Genomic DNA, 14683 nt, shown 5'->3' with positions numbered 1-14683 from the left:
TGCTGCTATGTGATTCCTGGGGTGTTCTGGCCTAGGTGGTTTCAAAGGTTTGAGATTGCTAGGGTGTTTTGAGTAGTTGCCAGGGTGTTGCTATGTGTTTGCTAGGGTGTTCTGGGTGGTGTCAAAGGTTTAAGATTGCTAATGTTTGTATTGTAGGGTGACCACCCGTCCCGCCTTGCGTTGTGCTGCACAGCATTTTCACCCCTTGTCCCGCACGTCGCATATTGAGATATTTTCATCAGTCTGTTGGTTTTTTAATGATCATATTAAGAAAACGTGCATCTTGTGAGTTTTTAAGAAAGCATTTTATTTATTCTTTTTGCTGCATAGTTTTTCACCTATATTTAACAGCGCTTTGTCAGAAGTACAAATACAACAGCCGTTTTTTAAATCCTATCCAATGGTTGAAAAGAAAGGAGTAAACACAGTCACTAGTAGGTTGTGACGGCCGTCAATCAAAATGTGGAGTGGTGATTCGTTCCATGTGTTCCCTGTCAGAAAACAAATGGATAATTCGGTAAATTAAAATTTTTTATTTAACAGAATTTATCAACTTGTTGGTTTTAATTCACATCCTTTCTAAAAATATGAAAGTTTTTGGTTTAATATATTCTTAATAAATAAGACAATTAACTAATTACATGTTGTTTTATATTTTATTTGTTCATTATTTATTTTGTTGGATTTTAGTTGGACTTGAACTGTTTCAAAAATAGTTATCTGCATGATGCTTGCTGCCTTTAGGCTCAGTGATGTTGAATTTAAATGACATGTAAAATAAAGACATGTTATGTTACATTGTGATGTAATGGTATTTTCTGGAAGGGACTAAAGAACAAAGTATTTTTATCAGCTGAAATGTGGAATACAAATGTTTTTAAGTTAAATAGACATTATATAACAGTTTCAGGGTATGTTTTAGTGTTGGTAACATGTTCCACATTGTCCAACACAAAATTAGTAATCGTCCCACATTTGGTTTGTTTGATGGTGGTCACCCTAGTTGCCAGGGTGTTGCTATGAGATTGCTAGGGTGTTTTGAATAGTAGCCAGGGTGTTGCTATGTGATTGCTGGGGTGTTTGAGTAGTTGCCAGGGTGTTGCTATGTGATTGTTGGGATAATCTGAGTGGTGTCAAAAGTTTGAGATTGCTAATGTATTTTCAGTAGTTGCCAGGGTGTTGCTATGTGATTGATGGGGTGTTTTGAGTAGTTGCCAGGGTGTTGCTATGTGATTGCTGTTTTTTTTGGGTGGTTTCGAGGGTTTGACATTGCTATTGTGTTTTGAGTAGTTGCCAGGGTGTTGCTATGAGATTGCTAGGGTGTTTTGAGTAGTTGCCAGGGTGTTGCTATGTGATTGCTGGGGTGTTTTGAGTAGTTGCCAGGGTGTTGCTATGTGATTGCTGGGTGTTCTGGGTGGTTTCGAGGGTTTGAGATTGCTAATGTGTTTTGAGGTGTTGCTAGGGCATTGCAATGAGACTGGTAGTGTGTTTTGAATAGTTTTTTAGAGCGTTGCTATGTGGTTGCTGGGGTGTTCTTTGTGGTTTCGATTGTTTGAAATTGCTAAGGTGTTTTGGGTGGTTGTTAGCAAATGGCTACTGTACTTTCTGTAAAATAAGTCACACCTGACTTAATATCGCACTGGGTCAAAATTGCATTGTTGAGAGAAAAAAAACTGTAAGGAGCATCTGAGTATAAGTCACATCTTATCATTACATTCAGAAATAATGTGAAATGCCAGTAAATAAAACAACACATTTAGAAACATTATAAATGCTATAAACATATATTTTAGTTTCCCTCACTCCACAAAAAATCTGTCCAGAAATCTCCCTCCTCCTATGTGCCCACCTGATTTCTAAGTCTCATCTCCTCTGCTGCTTATGGCCATTGCCCTGGATTCGTCGGCTCCAATGGTGTCGTCCATCTCCTCGGCTCTGTCCCCAGCGCTAGCTCCATGTGCCTCCCGACCACCAGCTCGGCGTGAGGTTTAGTCCCCGGCTTCACCTTGGGCCTCCAGGCCAATGTCTCCACCTCGGCCTGTCGGCTCCACCCCGGCTCTGCTTTCCCTTGGCTCCACCACCAGTCCTAGGACTCCTCCGAGCTCCTTCGAGATCCTTCTGGGTATCCTGCTGCACCTTGACTCTCCATCCCTTTGGCTCCACCGGGCTTCTCCTTCCCTCTGGCTTCCCCATCGTCCTCACTCCCTCCATCATCGCCCCGGTCTGCCAAGCCCTTGTCTCCGCCTCAGTCCCGTGAGCCTGCAGCTCCACCTTCGGTCCGTCGGCCCTTCGCTTCGCCGGATACTCCACGCACCCTGCTTCCACCTCCGTCAGTCAGTCCTCGGGTTTCGCCCAGTCATTCAGCCAAAGCTCCACCCTGGCTCCTCCCACCATCTGTCTTCACCGACTCTACCTGGTCCCTGTCCGTCACCAGCTCCACGCCCACCTCCAAATCCCTCTCCCTCCCTCCACAGCTGGATTATGAGTTACTGCGCCTTCTGGGAGGGGTGAGTACTGTAACGTGTATGTTCTGTTTAGGTTTTTCTCTCTTTTCCCGTTTACCTGTGTTCCTGATCATTTGTTAATTAATCCCACACCTGTTTCTGTTCTTCTATTTATCTCCCTGATATTATTATGAGACTTTACTTCATCTTCTTTGTCGTTCATTTGTATACAGCTATCCCGTGACAGGAATCTAAGTCCAGTATGTTTCAGATGATAACAAATGTGTATTATATTCTAGAAAATACAGTATGTGGTTGCTATTGTGTTCTGGGTGGTTGTCAGGGTGTTACTACGAGGTTGCTACTGTGTTCTATGAGTGGATGAGTTGTATGTTATGAAAGTTATGAGGTTGCTAAGTATTAGGGATTTTGAAAAATCCATAACTTTAAGTATGAGCAGTAATAATAGTGAGGCTTGTCTTGGTGTAAATAAAGTTTAAAACTGCCTAAAAATAAAGGTTTTAATTATTGATCTCACAGTCAATATCTAAATTAAGTGAATTGCTTTTTTTGCAGTGCAATGTGAAGTAGTTTTAAGTTACGTTCAGATGTGAAATATCAGAGAAGACCAAGAGACGTGAGCTGAAGGGTCTCCATTGTGTCTCTCATCCATGGCCATGTGGGGTCTAGCTGGTGTTTTCTGCCTGCAGGACGCTTTGACTCAGGAGGACAGACAACATCTGTCGTTCTTTGCCCCCTCCCCTTCCCTCCATTCATAGGCACACACTGCCTCTCCCAAATGGTGCCCTTTTGTATCGGCTATTGTCCGCCACTACATTGTGTGACTCTGCCTGTTCCCCAGAGCTCCATTGATGAGTGTTGTAAGAGACCTCAGCCAGAACTCCTCTGAACTTCTCCTCCAGCTTAATGTTTAGCCATAAAAGCTCAACAAAAGATGTTTTGTTCTCTAGCTACTTCAATGTAAGGATACAAAATATCTTGCAACGTTTTTTCTTAATAGAAAGCACAAACTGCTTTAAGAGAAATGCATTAAAAACAACTTTTTTTATTTATTTTTTTATTCATGCATGTTTGAAATCAAGAAAGGCTTTCCCGCCAAAACACCTGCCAAATAGCTTCATCCATTTAGGAAATCTGCCAACTAGTTCAGGTTTTTTTTTTTCCCTCAGCCCTTCCCAAAGCTTTAAATTTCTCTCTCCAGTCTGGTTTGAAAACTTGTAAACATCCTGCAGCTATTTGACGGCTTTTCTCAAAGGCCCATCTCTTGAGCGATGCACCCGCGGCAGGCAGAATGTGGGGTAAAGCGATGAATAGCTCAGTATGGGGTGACCAAGAGGCCAGAGCAGATGTTAATGATTAGCTTCGTTCTCATCCCTATAAAGAACCCGCATCTCAATCTATTCCCTATTTTCTAAGTAACCATTTCTAACCCTTACAGAGTGGCACACATAGAAGTCATAAATCCAACACCCAGAAAAGACTTGATAAAAAACGTGAATCACCACAAAAGAGGCTTAAATTTAGCAGCATCTAAAAGTTTTTCAGTTTGTTTTTGGTGTTATGTTCATGTGATTTATAAGTTTATCTTTACTTTAGACTGAAAATGCTGTAACAATTGTGTCGGTATTCAAATATGAATGTAAAGATGCTGAGCGTTTAAGACCAGTTGTATATGGTGCAGCTGTCAATAAAACAATAACATTTATTCAATAGTTCATAATCTTTATTTGGAAAAATAATTTAAGCTAAAACTTCATTCAGAGAAAGGAAATTAAACAAAAACCTGTTAATGAAAACAATAGCATTAATAACATTTTTTTACAATCCTTCTTTAAATATCTTTTTCTCAAAACATCCCAGCAACCCGAAGTGCCTTTGCAAGTAACAGGAGCAACTTAGGAAAAACGCAAACTTAAATAATCTTAAAAACATTACAAATATTTAGAAATACAACTTAAATAAAAATAAATTAACTTAAATCATACAACTCTTGTTATAAAAAAGAAAGCAAAATACATACAAACAAGGATATTATTCATCATCAACACAAACTTATTTTCTTACGTCGAAAAACAAATTACGCACATTTTCTAAATCATAATGCAAAAAAAGCGGAGGCTTGGAAGACTTTGAGATTTTTTTTTTTGAGCACTTATTTTTCCCATTTACACAGTGATCAAGTAATACACATAGTTTCCACTGGTCATGTGACAGGATATGACATCATGTGACATTTTAACCCAGTGCAAGACAGGCCAGTATGGTCTGGTAACATCCACCGTTTTGATGTAGTCCCTTGTACACTGACTTGTGGGGCCAGCAAATGTTGCCAAAATATTGCTAAAATGTTGTCACAACTTTGCCACGGTGTCGCTGAGACAGTGGCAAGAAAATTTGTGACACATTTATTTTAAACTACTTCCTTAACATCCTTAATGTTTGGTGCAGTCTCTGGGCACAGTAAAAGCCTGTGGGAATTATTGGCGAAAAACCAGCAAATGTTGCCAAAATATTGTTAAAACGTTGCCACAATGCTGACAAAGTATTGGACATCACATGGCAAAACACTGCGATACTTTACTTTACTTGTATCTTTCTGTTACGTTTTTTTCCTAATGCCATTTTCGTGTGTGATGAACCCACGTTAAAAAAATTTTTTTTTAAAAATGGACACACATTGTCCAACACCTTTAAAATGGCTTTACAGGTAAATTTTACAACTACATTTGAAATTTCAATGACACTCCTGCCATCATTATCATTTCCACAAGTTTCCAAGCCTACAGGCCACCACTGCCTGTGCTTCTTTCAGTACAGAGAACCAGCTCATCCTGAATATCAGTTAATCAGTCTTAGTTTCTCAGCAGCAGTAGTCACGAGGTGGGACGTTTCCACCTAAGGTTTCGAGCAGCAGCATTTTCTTAGGGAGTTCAAAATGTCTCCCATAGGACACAATGAGCATCGGCTTCCTGCAGGCCCATTACACCTGAGATGGGGAAAAGGACGAGACAATAAAAAGTCTGTTAGTTCCCAGATTCAAGGTCAGGATGCTGAATGGATGTATGTTCTTTGCATGATGTAAAGTCAACTACATGTGACACTCACCTCAGTTGCAATTACACATTCATCTTTTTCCTCCGACATCACCATGACGGATTTGTATTTGGTGTCGACACAAGCCGACGTGGATGCCGATGCACATGCCGACGCACATGCTGACTCGGAATACAGCGAATCGGAATAGTTTGATTCTGAATACTTTGATTCTGAGTACTTTGATTCAGAATACTTTGATTCAGAATACCTTGACTCTGAATATTTTGACTTTTCTGATGCATCACTGTAAAGAGAAGAGAGAGAACAGTGTGTTAGCAATGCATACATTTGAGAGCACGTTGAGTTGATAGTTACAAGAAGAAATCTTAATACAAGAAAAACACCACCAGTTTTACCTTTTCAGACGTTTCCTGCGCTTCTCCTCAAACTCGGAAGAGTCCTGCAGAGATTGGCACTTTACGTCCTCGCAGCTATCGGACAACTCCTTCGCCATCATTTCCTTCCCAGCGTGCTCCAGTTTCACCTCGTGCTTCACCTCGTATTTTACTTCATGCACCAGGTTGTAGTCTGCCGGTGCATGTCGTGTCTTATAGCTCCTCTTCTCTGTCGTCATGCTCAGGTCGTCGTGATCACTGTGGAAATCGATCTTCTTGTTGATGTTCTTGACAGGTGCTGCCCCGACGACACTTACAGCCAGATCTTTGTCACGATGACAGTTGTTTGTAAGGTTGTTGATCGTTTCGTTTTCCCCGTTGGCGACCTCCTCCTCCCTATCCCGGCGGCGCTGCTGAACCTTTGAGCGAACGCAAACCACCACCACGGCACATGCGACCACCAGCAACAGCACCAGCAGGACTCCTGATCCCACAGCAGTCCAGGGAACGTCGCTGGCTATTTGGGAGGCTCTATCCGGAAGCAAGAACTGGCAATTGCGTCCTCCATATCCCGACACGCAAGCACACACGTATCGGTTGTTCCTCTCGTGGCAGGTGGCGCCGTTATGGCAGGGGTTGTGTTGGCAGCGGCTCACAGGTGAACTGCAGTTTCGTCCGGTGTAACCAGGTGGGCATGTGCAGATGTAACCACTGGCGCTTTCCTGACATGTCCCGCCATTTTGGCAAGGGTACAGCGAGCACTCGTCCCCGGCGCGATCGCAGTTCATACCCGTGAACCCTTCTGGACACTGGCACAGGTACGAGTTCACCAGGTCAACGCATCGTGCACCTGTGGATCAAAGTGGGAAGAGAATGAGATTCTGGACTGGTTTCAACACAAAGATCAATGAAGTTCAAATACAAAAGTGCAACATACCGTTCGAGCATGGACTGGAGGAGCAGTGGTCAATCTTCTTCTCGCAGTTGAACCCTGCGTATCCAGTGGGACACTGGCAGAAATAACCACCGTCCGGGTTGTCGGCGCAGCGTCCGCCGCTAAAGCACGGCCCATCCGCACACGTCATGGCGCTAAGCTCGCAGTTGTTGCCATAAAAGCCCGGTGGACAGGTACAGCTGTAGGTGTTCTCCATGTCCTGTGAAAGCAAAAGGAATGGGATGCTCAGCAAACAGAACACGGCCGAGTGTTTTTTTGCATGTACGTGGTTGTAAAGTCTTAGGGTGTATGTATTCACACCAGGAAAGTCCGCTAGTTCACTTGCTTTGGTCCAGACCAAATACAATGTTGATTTTTTTAGTTTGGTGCGGTTCGCTTTCACACTGCCCTTTTTTGCAAGTGAACCAAAATTTGTAAACAAAACCACTCGTGTGTTAAGGTCATCCATTTATTGGACAGAAATTCGAACCGTACCAGAGTTCATTTGGAACCGGACCGAGACCACATCTTCAACTGGGTCTCGGTACGGTTGTTGGATCCGTATTCATTTCCGTATGTTTGCTGTATTCACACCTGCCCAAAAGATCCGCACCAAGGGGGGAAACGAACTTGAGTTCGATTCAATCGAACCAAACAAGGCAGGTGTGAATACACCCTAATTTATGTAAAACATGTACACTTACAGTGCAGCTTCCTCCGTTGCGGCAGGGGTTCCCTGTGCATTCGTTGACCTCGATCTCACAGCTGGCTCCAGTGAATCCTGGGCGACAGGAACAGGTGTAGCTGCCCTGACCGGTGTTACTACAAGTGGCTCCATTCAGGCAGGGCTTATGATGTGTGCAGTAGTTCAGATCTGTAACAGAGGCGGACATATGTTGAGCACATGTGGATTAAGCAGTGACACATGGTTGAACCGCAGCTGGACAGCTGTCGCTCACTCTTTCTTTTGTAGTCTTGTGCACTTGGAAACTCATATTTCTCTTTCAGCCAGCCTCTCTACCAAACATCCCTCTGTCATTTAGTCTTTCAAGGCCATTATAAATGCTGTTCTTTGATCTTTTGTGTGCCTTACCTTGGTTGCAGAAGAGGCCTCCCCAGCCTTCCTGGCAGTTGCATTGCCATGGTTGTTGGCAGGTCCCATGAAGGCATCCTGGGTAACGTATGCACTCATCACAGTAGCGTCCTTTAAAGCCCACTCTGCACCTGATGCACAATATAAACAAGTGATCCAGTTAGTCCTGAATGTGATTTCAACAGCTAATGATGTAAACATTGTGATAAACCTACTTGCACTCTCCAGGTTTCTCGCAGAAGCCGTGCTCCTCATCACATCCTGGGAGGCAAATTGCTGTAAGGAGGATAAAACACCTGCATTAGGATCAAGGATCCACAACTTTTACATTTTCCCATGAAATTTTTGTGTCGAATGAGGGGGCCACGTAAACCTATTAGCGTTCTCTCTTGCTCAAAAAATAAATGCTCAAATCTCCTAATCACCTCTGAAGAATTTCTGCTTAACACATGACAACAATAGGGCGCTCACAAACAAGGGGACCCTTCTTTCCTCCCTCTCTTCACTGTGGGTCAAAACTTTTTTTTTTCTCCTCCCCTGTGCTCTCGATGTCTCCGGGTAGGGAAGATAAGAGTGGACAGCTGGTGTATGCGCGGCCAGCGGGCGACAGCTGCTCCATTGTCTGCGCACTCCCGGCAGCTGCCCACTTCAAACAATACCTCCCCTCCGCCAGCCAATCGGCAGCCGGCCCACTCCGTGAACAGCCAATCCAACGGCAGCATGTAAATTTATGGCACGCGTGAGATTATTCCTAAAAACTTTCCTCCTCCCGACTGGAATAAATCAAGTGGTGTGTTGTGAGAGTGGGCTGGAAGGGGGAGTGTGAGTTTGAGTGTGGGGGGCAGGGTTTTAGTTACAAGTTGTTTGTAACCGTTAACTTTTTTTTCTCCCTCTCTTTTCTAAATAACAGCACAGCCTTTCAAAAATCTGCGTTTCTCATGATAGCAGAGCGATATGTTTACTATACCATTAATAATTTAGTAATATACAATATTTTTTTTACTCACGTTCTGTGCAGTATTGGCCCTTCCATCCTGCGTCGCAGATGATTTCTCCACGTTCCCCGCAGGTGAAATGACCAAATGCGTCGTCCCTGGGCCGGCAGAACACGGAGCATCCCTCTCCGTAGTAGTGCTCATCACACACAAAGCGGTAGGAGTACTTGAGCTCGGTTCGACCCACGCTGTGAAGGTCCTGAGACCAGTCCTCGCCCACAGTCAAGTGCCTCTGTGTGGTCATGGTACTGATGATGCGCTCTGGGTTTTCTATGTAGAAAATGCATGTTTTTCAGTCATGCCGTTCAAAACAATATTCATACGCAACTCATTATTTTCTCTTTTTAATGTCAGATAGCATACCTGTTGTCAGATCCTCTTTGGAATCAGCATGCACCGCTTCAATAATAAGAGAAAAAGTTCCCTGCAACAGCAAAAACAGATTTGTCCATTAGAAAATGAGCTGACCATCACTTTTGAAGTCTACTTTGGTACTAAAGGGTACTCACCGGCCATGTGAAACCGAAATTCATCCTGATGGGATTGGTGAAAGAGCCATCCGGTAAGGTATCTGGCACTTGGAAAGAGTTGGACCCCAGCACAGGGGTGGCGGTGCCTCCGTAGGTGCAGGGTGGCTCTGGAGATGCATTGGGCTGATAATGTTTTAAACAGATGCGGAAAAAAGTCTTGCAGTCGCACTGCTGGTACGGGGTGGTAAGTCCACCTTTACAGCAGTTCTTGTTGCCTTGCACGCCCTTCTTGTTCAAAAACTCCTGCAACTTCAGCTCGAAGACGCCAGAGGAAGACGCCTGGAGAAGAATGAATGTATATGAGTATTAGATATAAATGTGATTGCAATTTAACACATTACCTTATTCTGACATGAGCGAGGAGTCCTTACCTGACAGAGCAGCATGTACAGGATGGAGAAGAGCAAAAGTAAGTGGCGTCCCATGATTAATAAATAAATAAATAAATAGTTTTTTTTTTTTTTTTGGAAAGTCTTTGAGCAACTTGGCTGCTCCCAGATCAGTCAGAAGATCCCTCGTATTAAAAGCCTCTTCTTTTCGCCGGCTGATTCATTGGAAGAGGCTTGCTTTCAAAAGACACTGAGCGTGAACGCAGTTCCCTTTCATGTCAAAACAATTCCCAGTTCTTCCCCGCGAAAAAAAAGTGTGTCCAAAACAAACTGAAAGTTCCAAATTAAAATAGAATTCTTGTGGAATTCCGTCGGAATGATATAATCCTCAAAATTCGGAGAAGAATGCGCGTGTGTGCTCTTATAGTTCCTTCTTCGTCTGATCCTAAACCAGGGTTTGTCACTGGTCCAACATCCCTCCTCACGTCTTTCTCCGACGGACACTGTGCGTTTGTATCTGGAGCGAGGCCGCCTGCCGCCAGTTTTATACGGGGTGCCACATGCCGGGGTAATAATATGCTAATGAACCGCTACCCCCAATCTGTCCCACGCTTTACAATGCGGCTCGCTTGCAACCAGCCCCTACCAACCAACCAACCAAACACATCAGTGCGCTGCTGTGTGTGCGTAAAAGTGACTGTAATTTACAACTTGAAGTTTTAGACACATTGTTTATTATTATTTGCATTAGAATATGACACAGTGCAACAAGTAGGCTACAAGTTTTATTTTCTTTTGTTTTCATTTACGCGCCCAGGGAGTTACGCGTGTTTTTGTGTGTGTCTAAAAAAATAAACTTTTAATTTTTTTTTTTTTTTTTTTTTTAAGTTTAACTTCCAGCACGTTTAAGAAAGACATTCTCAGTTTTCAACTCATGTCTACTTCCCTTTGCGTTTCCTGTTTGAGGGAGTCCTGATTTGTGTCTAAAAAACATTCCTCAGGCTAACACTGTGTGTGCGTCAGGCAAACTCACAAAAGAATACGCATCATTTGTATGGAGGCCAAATTCTCCACTTGCTTTTCCCTTTTCCGCTGTGTGTGTGCGTGCGCGCGTGCGTGTGTGTATACGCGTGCAGTGAAAGAGTTCGAAGCGCGCGCGTGTGTGTGTATGTGTGTGTGTTACTCGCGTGGCCATCCCCCGGGCTCACCGCTATTGTGTGCTGGCGGAATAAGTTTGCTCTCAGCTGTATGGTAATTTGGGCAGCACCTGCGCTACCGTTCTCATAATCGGCCGATCCGCGGAGCCCCACAAAAACAAGCAAATCGCCTCCTTATCGTTCCATTCTCAGGAGGCCATTCAAACAAATATATGTTTGTTTTTCTTCGTCTTTTGAACCTCTTCGATGCCCGACTGTTGTCTTGCATTAGAAGAACCCGCTACGTTTTTTTTCCCCCTAGCTAGAATTCGTTGTGTGAAAAAAAGTGTTGTGTGTGTGTAGGAGAGAAAAAAGAGCGAGATTTGCGCGTGTGTAATGGGGGTGGTGGAAGGGGGGTCTTAATTTGGTCGTTCATTTAAGTGCGATTTTCTTAAGCACAAAAGCTTTTCGCCTGAGGTCCATAGTAACCAAACACAAGTGAGACAAATTACATCACTGTGTTAAGATATGCTTTGAGCTCTTTCTGTATTTCCAATCCACCAACCTTTAAATGAGCCAAATTTTCTGACATCATAGAGTGGGAAAAAAATCGATTCCTGGTGAAACTTTGCTGGTCGCGGGGGGCTGGGGTGGGACTTTGGGCATGGGCTGGAAAAGATGGAATTCCTCTTTTTCTGTATTTGCTCCCTGTGTGTGTAATTTGAATTTAGCATTTCAATTATTTTACTATTTTCCCCTCACATGTAATAGCCTATTAGGATTTTGTATTTTTACACTGTTCATGTCAATTATTAAAAACAGGCAGTTGTGAAGCTTTAGTGTAAAAAATAAATAAAAAATACAGTGGTTATGTTCTGAATATTTTTATATGCATAATTCAATATGCCAATCTGAGATATTGATTTTTTTTACATTTATTTTTAATTGTAAATGTTCTGATGACAACACAGGTGGTACCAGATCAACTTAAAGTTTATCAAAATTTGCCTCAAAACCATATGATCAGCATAAAGATAGTGTGACCCACAAAAAACAACTTCAGGTCTCTGACTAAACAACATAAGCTTATTGATGCATAACATCAATAAATCTATTTTAAAAATAAAAATATAAAAATCAACAAATGTAATAGTTTGCACAGGAAATTCTGGGAATGTTTCCTTATCCATGAAAAAAAAAGATTTTATTTTTAAAAACTTTTTTGGTAGTTTTTATGTACTGTTGCTGAATATTTTTATTTTTTTAGTAATAAATTTTTTTATTCTGCATCTACGGTTCCATGAAAAACCTTTAACACCGATGGAATCTGTCCATTCCACAAAAGGTTCTTTATAGCAAAAAAAATAAAAATAAAAGATTTTTAAAGTGTTTTTCACACTAAAAAAAAATAATGGTTCTTTTAAGAACATTTCACTGACCGGTTCTTTGGGGAACCAAAAATGGTTCAATGGCATCACTGCAACAATAACTTTTTGGGACCATTTTTCAGTGTAGTAAAGTGTAAGGTAGTTAATACTTTTGTCCTACTTTTTCTTTAACTATATATATATATATATATATATATATATATATATATATATATATATATATATATATATATATATATCTTTAAAGATTTTTTTTTTTCTTTATTGGCTTATGCCTGTTTAGGGATGCATGTGATAAAATGATTTGGTGTATTTTTGCAACGTGTCTTAAAGTTAACCAATTCACTTTTAATGTAACCAATTAATTTCACTGTATTATGTCCCCTTTTTAATACCCTTTACAGTGTGCAAGGCAAACATGAGTTCTCGAGCAACAGCTTTTAGTCAGGTTGTTTTGCTCGTTCCTTCTCCCTTGTGGAATGAACTAACAGTTGAAGCCTGTGGTAACTCAAGCCCCTCAGCTATCAGGTCAGTGGGACTCGCTCGCTTCTTGTTCTTGCCTTTCTTTGCGCTTTCGTTTTTCATTGATTGTGAAGCCCCTCGGGGGACAGTCACTGAAGGGGGTCTACGGTACGCCTTCAGACGCGACCAGACCCTTACACACCATCTGCCACTGACTAAACGCCTGTCTCCTCCCTCCCTCTGCCCGTGTGTGTGTGTGTGTGTGTGCTCACTGCCCTGGGTCTAAATTGAACTAGAAGCATGTTAAAGAACCTGTAACGGTATGGGCCGGCAGGGGCCAGATGGCGCAGGCGAAGCCAGAAGTGTTGCAGTCCCAGCGGAGTTAGACAGCACATGGGCGGCCGTGGGAACCTAAGCTGGGCTCGCATCACACGGGATCGATCATATGAAGTCGTGTGGGGATCACAATTAGGGGCTATAATGTTGTTTGCGACCTATCGATCGGCGAAGGGGCTGGAGAATCTGATTTGATACGGCACGGTTTATCTTACAAACACGTGGCACTCGATTGGAGAAGGTAATATGAATGAGAGGGCAGAAAGAGAGGCGCGCGCGCATCCAGTGTGTTAGGGAGTGGGGTAACTATTTATTTTTAAGTGAATTTTAAACATCTGCTTCTTTTTTTTTTTTTCTTGGAGCAATGTGTCTATAGGTTCGTGTCGCGCAACTATTGGCCAACCATTTAAATTATCAAAAATACTGTAAATAAAGCACAGTTTTTCATTATATAATTGGTCGATTTATATAGGTGAATTCAGGGTGATTTGGACATTGTTTTGCCATTGGGATGACTTGGAAAAAGTGTCCCAATCAACCTGAATCCGATCCTACACGACCGCGCAGATTCACTTATTATTACGCTTACGCGTTCGTTCACTTTGACTAGTTCGTTTTAAATGTGCATCATTGGCTACTAAAACCCTGTCGAAACATATACTTGTATTTACAAAAGCATAGGCAAATGCACTTTTACTAAGACACCCCCAACCTTTTGTTTTCACTTCCTTTGGGGGTTAGAGGAGGGGTAATTCGCACCCCGTCCATCTTAGAATGAGAAATGCGTGTTTTAGTCGCATATTTATCATATAGTTCCGCTTAAATACAAAAAGCACGCGCGTTGATCAGAGGCTACCTGTGGTCCACGCATTGTTTCAACTTTCAGATCATATTACTTTGAGCAGCTGCCCGCGGGCGCGCAGAACAATCCACGCGCGCCCTGGCTCTGACCACGAGGCTCATTATCATGCGCCGTTGCCATGGACATGGTGGTCGTGGCTTCATTGAGCTTCTCTCGGGGGCCTCCCGAGGGGATACAATCATTCAATAATTACGCAGGGATCTTCTTATTTGCGCCCGTGTGAGTCTGTTTGTGGGTGTGTGCGAGCGTAAGGAAACAGGCGTGGACGTTTGGGAGCTGACGCTTGTCGCGTGCCTGCGCGTATCAAAACACATCTGCTTCCAGGGCTCCTGGGACTGATGCGCGCGTCCGGCCACCACAACAAATCGACCTCTGTCTCTCTCTCAACATATTGATTTGACAAGGAATAGGCATTTTTGACACCACAATCCCCACGCTAAAGATGTCGATGCAGTGCACGTTCATCCCACGTGATGATTTCATGCTGGAAATGATTTCTAGCTACCAGTCAAAAGTTTGCACACACCTCACAATGTAGACATATATGTGTTTCTAAGAATCTTAAATACCTTTTGATTTGATGGTTTTAATGCTTCAAATTAGTTTTGTAGACAAATACAGTGGCCAGTATAACTTAAGTCACTAAAATGTCTGAATGTTATTTCATTAGATAAGAACAACCAAGGTGGCCTTCAATTTAAAGAGGTAAAGTTTACTTTAAA

The 14683-nt window shown here is 42.6% G+C and overlaps 1 protein-coding gene across 1 annotated transcript; it reads right to left on the bottom strand.

Annotated features, from left to right (window-relative positions):
* Positions 1-5445: 5445 nt before the first annotated feature.
* dla (deltaA) lies at positions 5446-9873 on the bottom strand (the record flags this gene model as incomplete). Its single annotated transcript, XM_081360725.1, has 11 exons — positions 5446-5451; positions 5571-5805; positions 5918-6746; positions 6834-7050; positions 7535-7704; positions 7924-8054; positions 8139-8199; positions 8931-9188; positions 9282-9342; positions 9428-9727; positions 9820-9873. 11 exons carry the CDS (start codon positions 9871-9873, stop codon positions 5446-5448), a joined length of 2322 nt encoding a protein of 773 aa, XP_081216851.1.
* Between the last annotated feature and the right edge of the window lie 4810 nt (positions 9874-14683).

Source organism: Scardinius erythrophthalmus, assembly GCF_964197995.2.
Source record: "Scardinius erythrophthalmus genome assembly, chromosome: 3".
Lineage (NCBI taxonomy): Eukaryota > Metazoa > Chordata > Actinopteri > Cypriniformes > Leuciscidae > Scardinius > Scardinius erythrophthalmus.
Note: the sequence above shows the minus strand (reverse complement) of the source record. Positions and strands in the feature narration are given on the sequence as shown.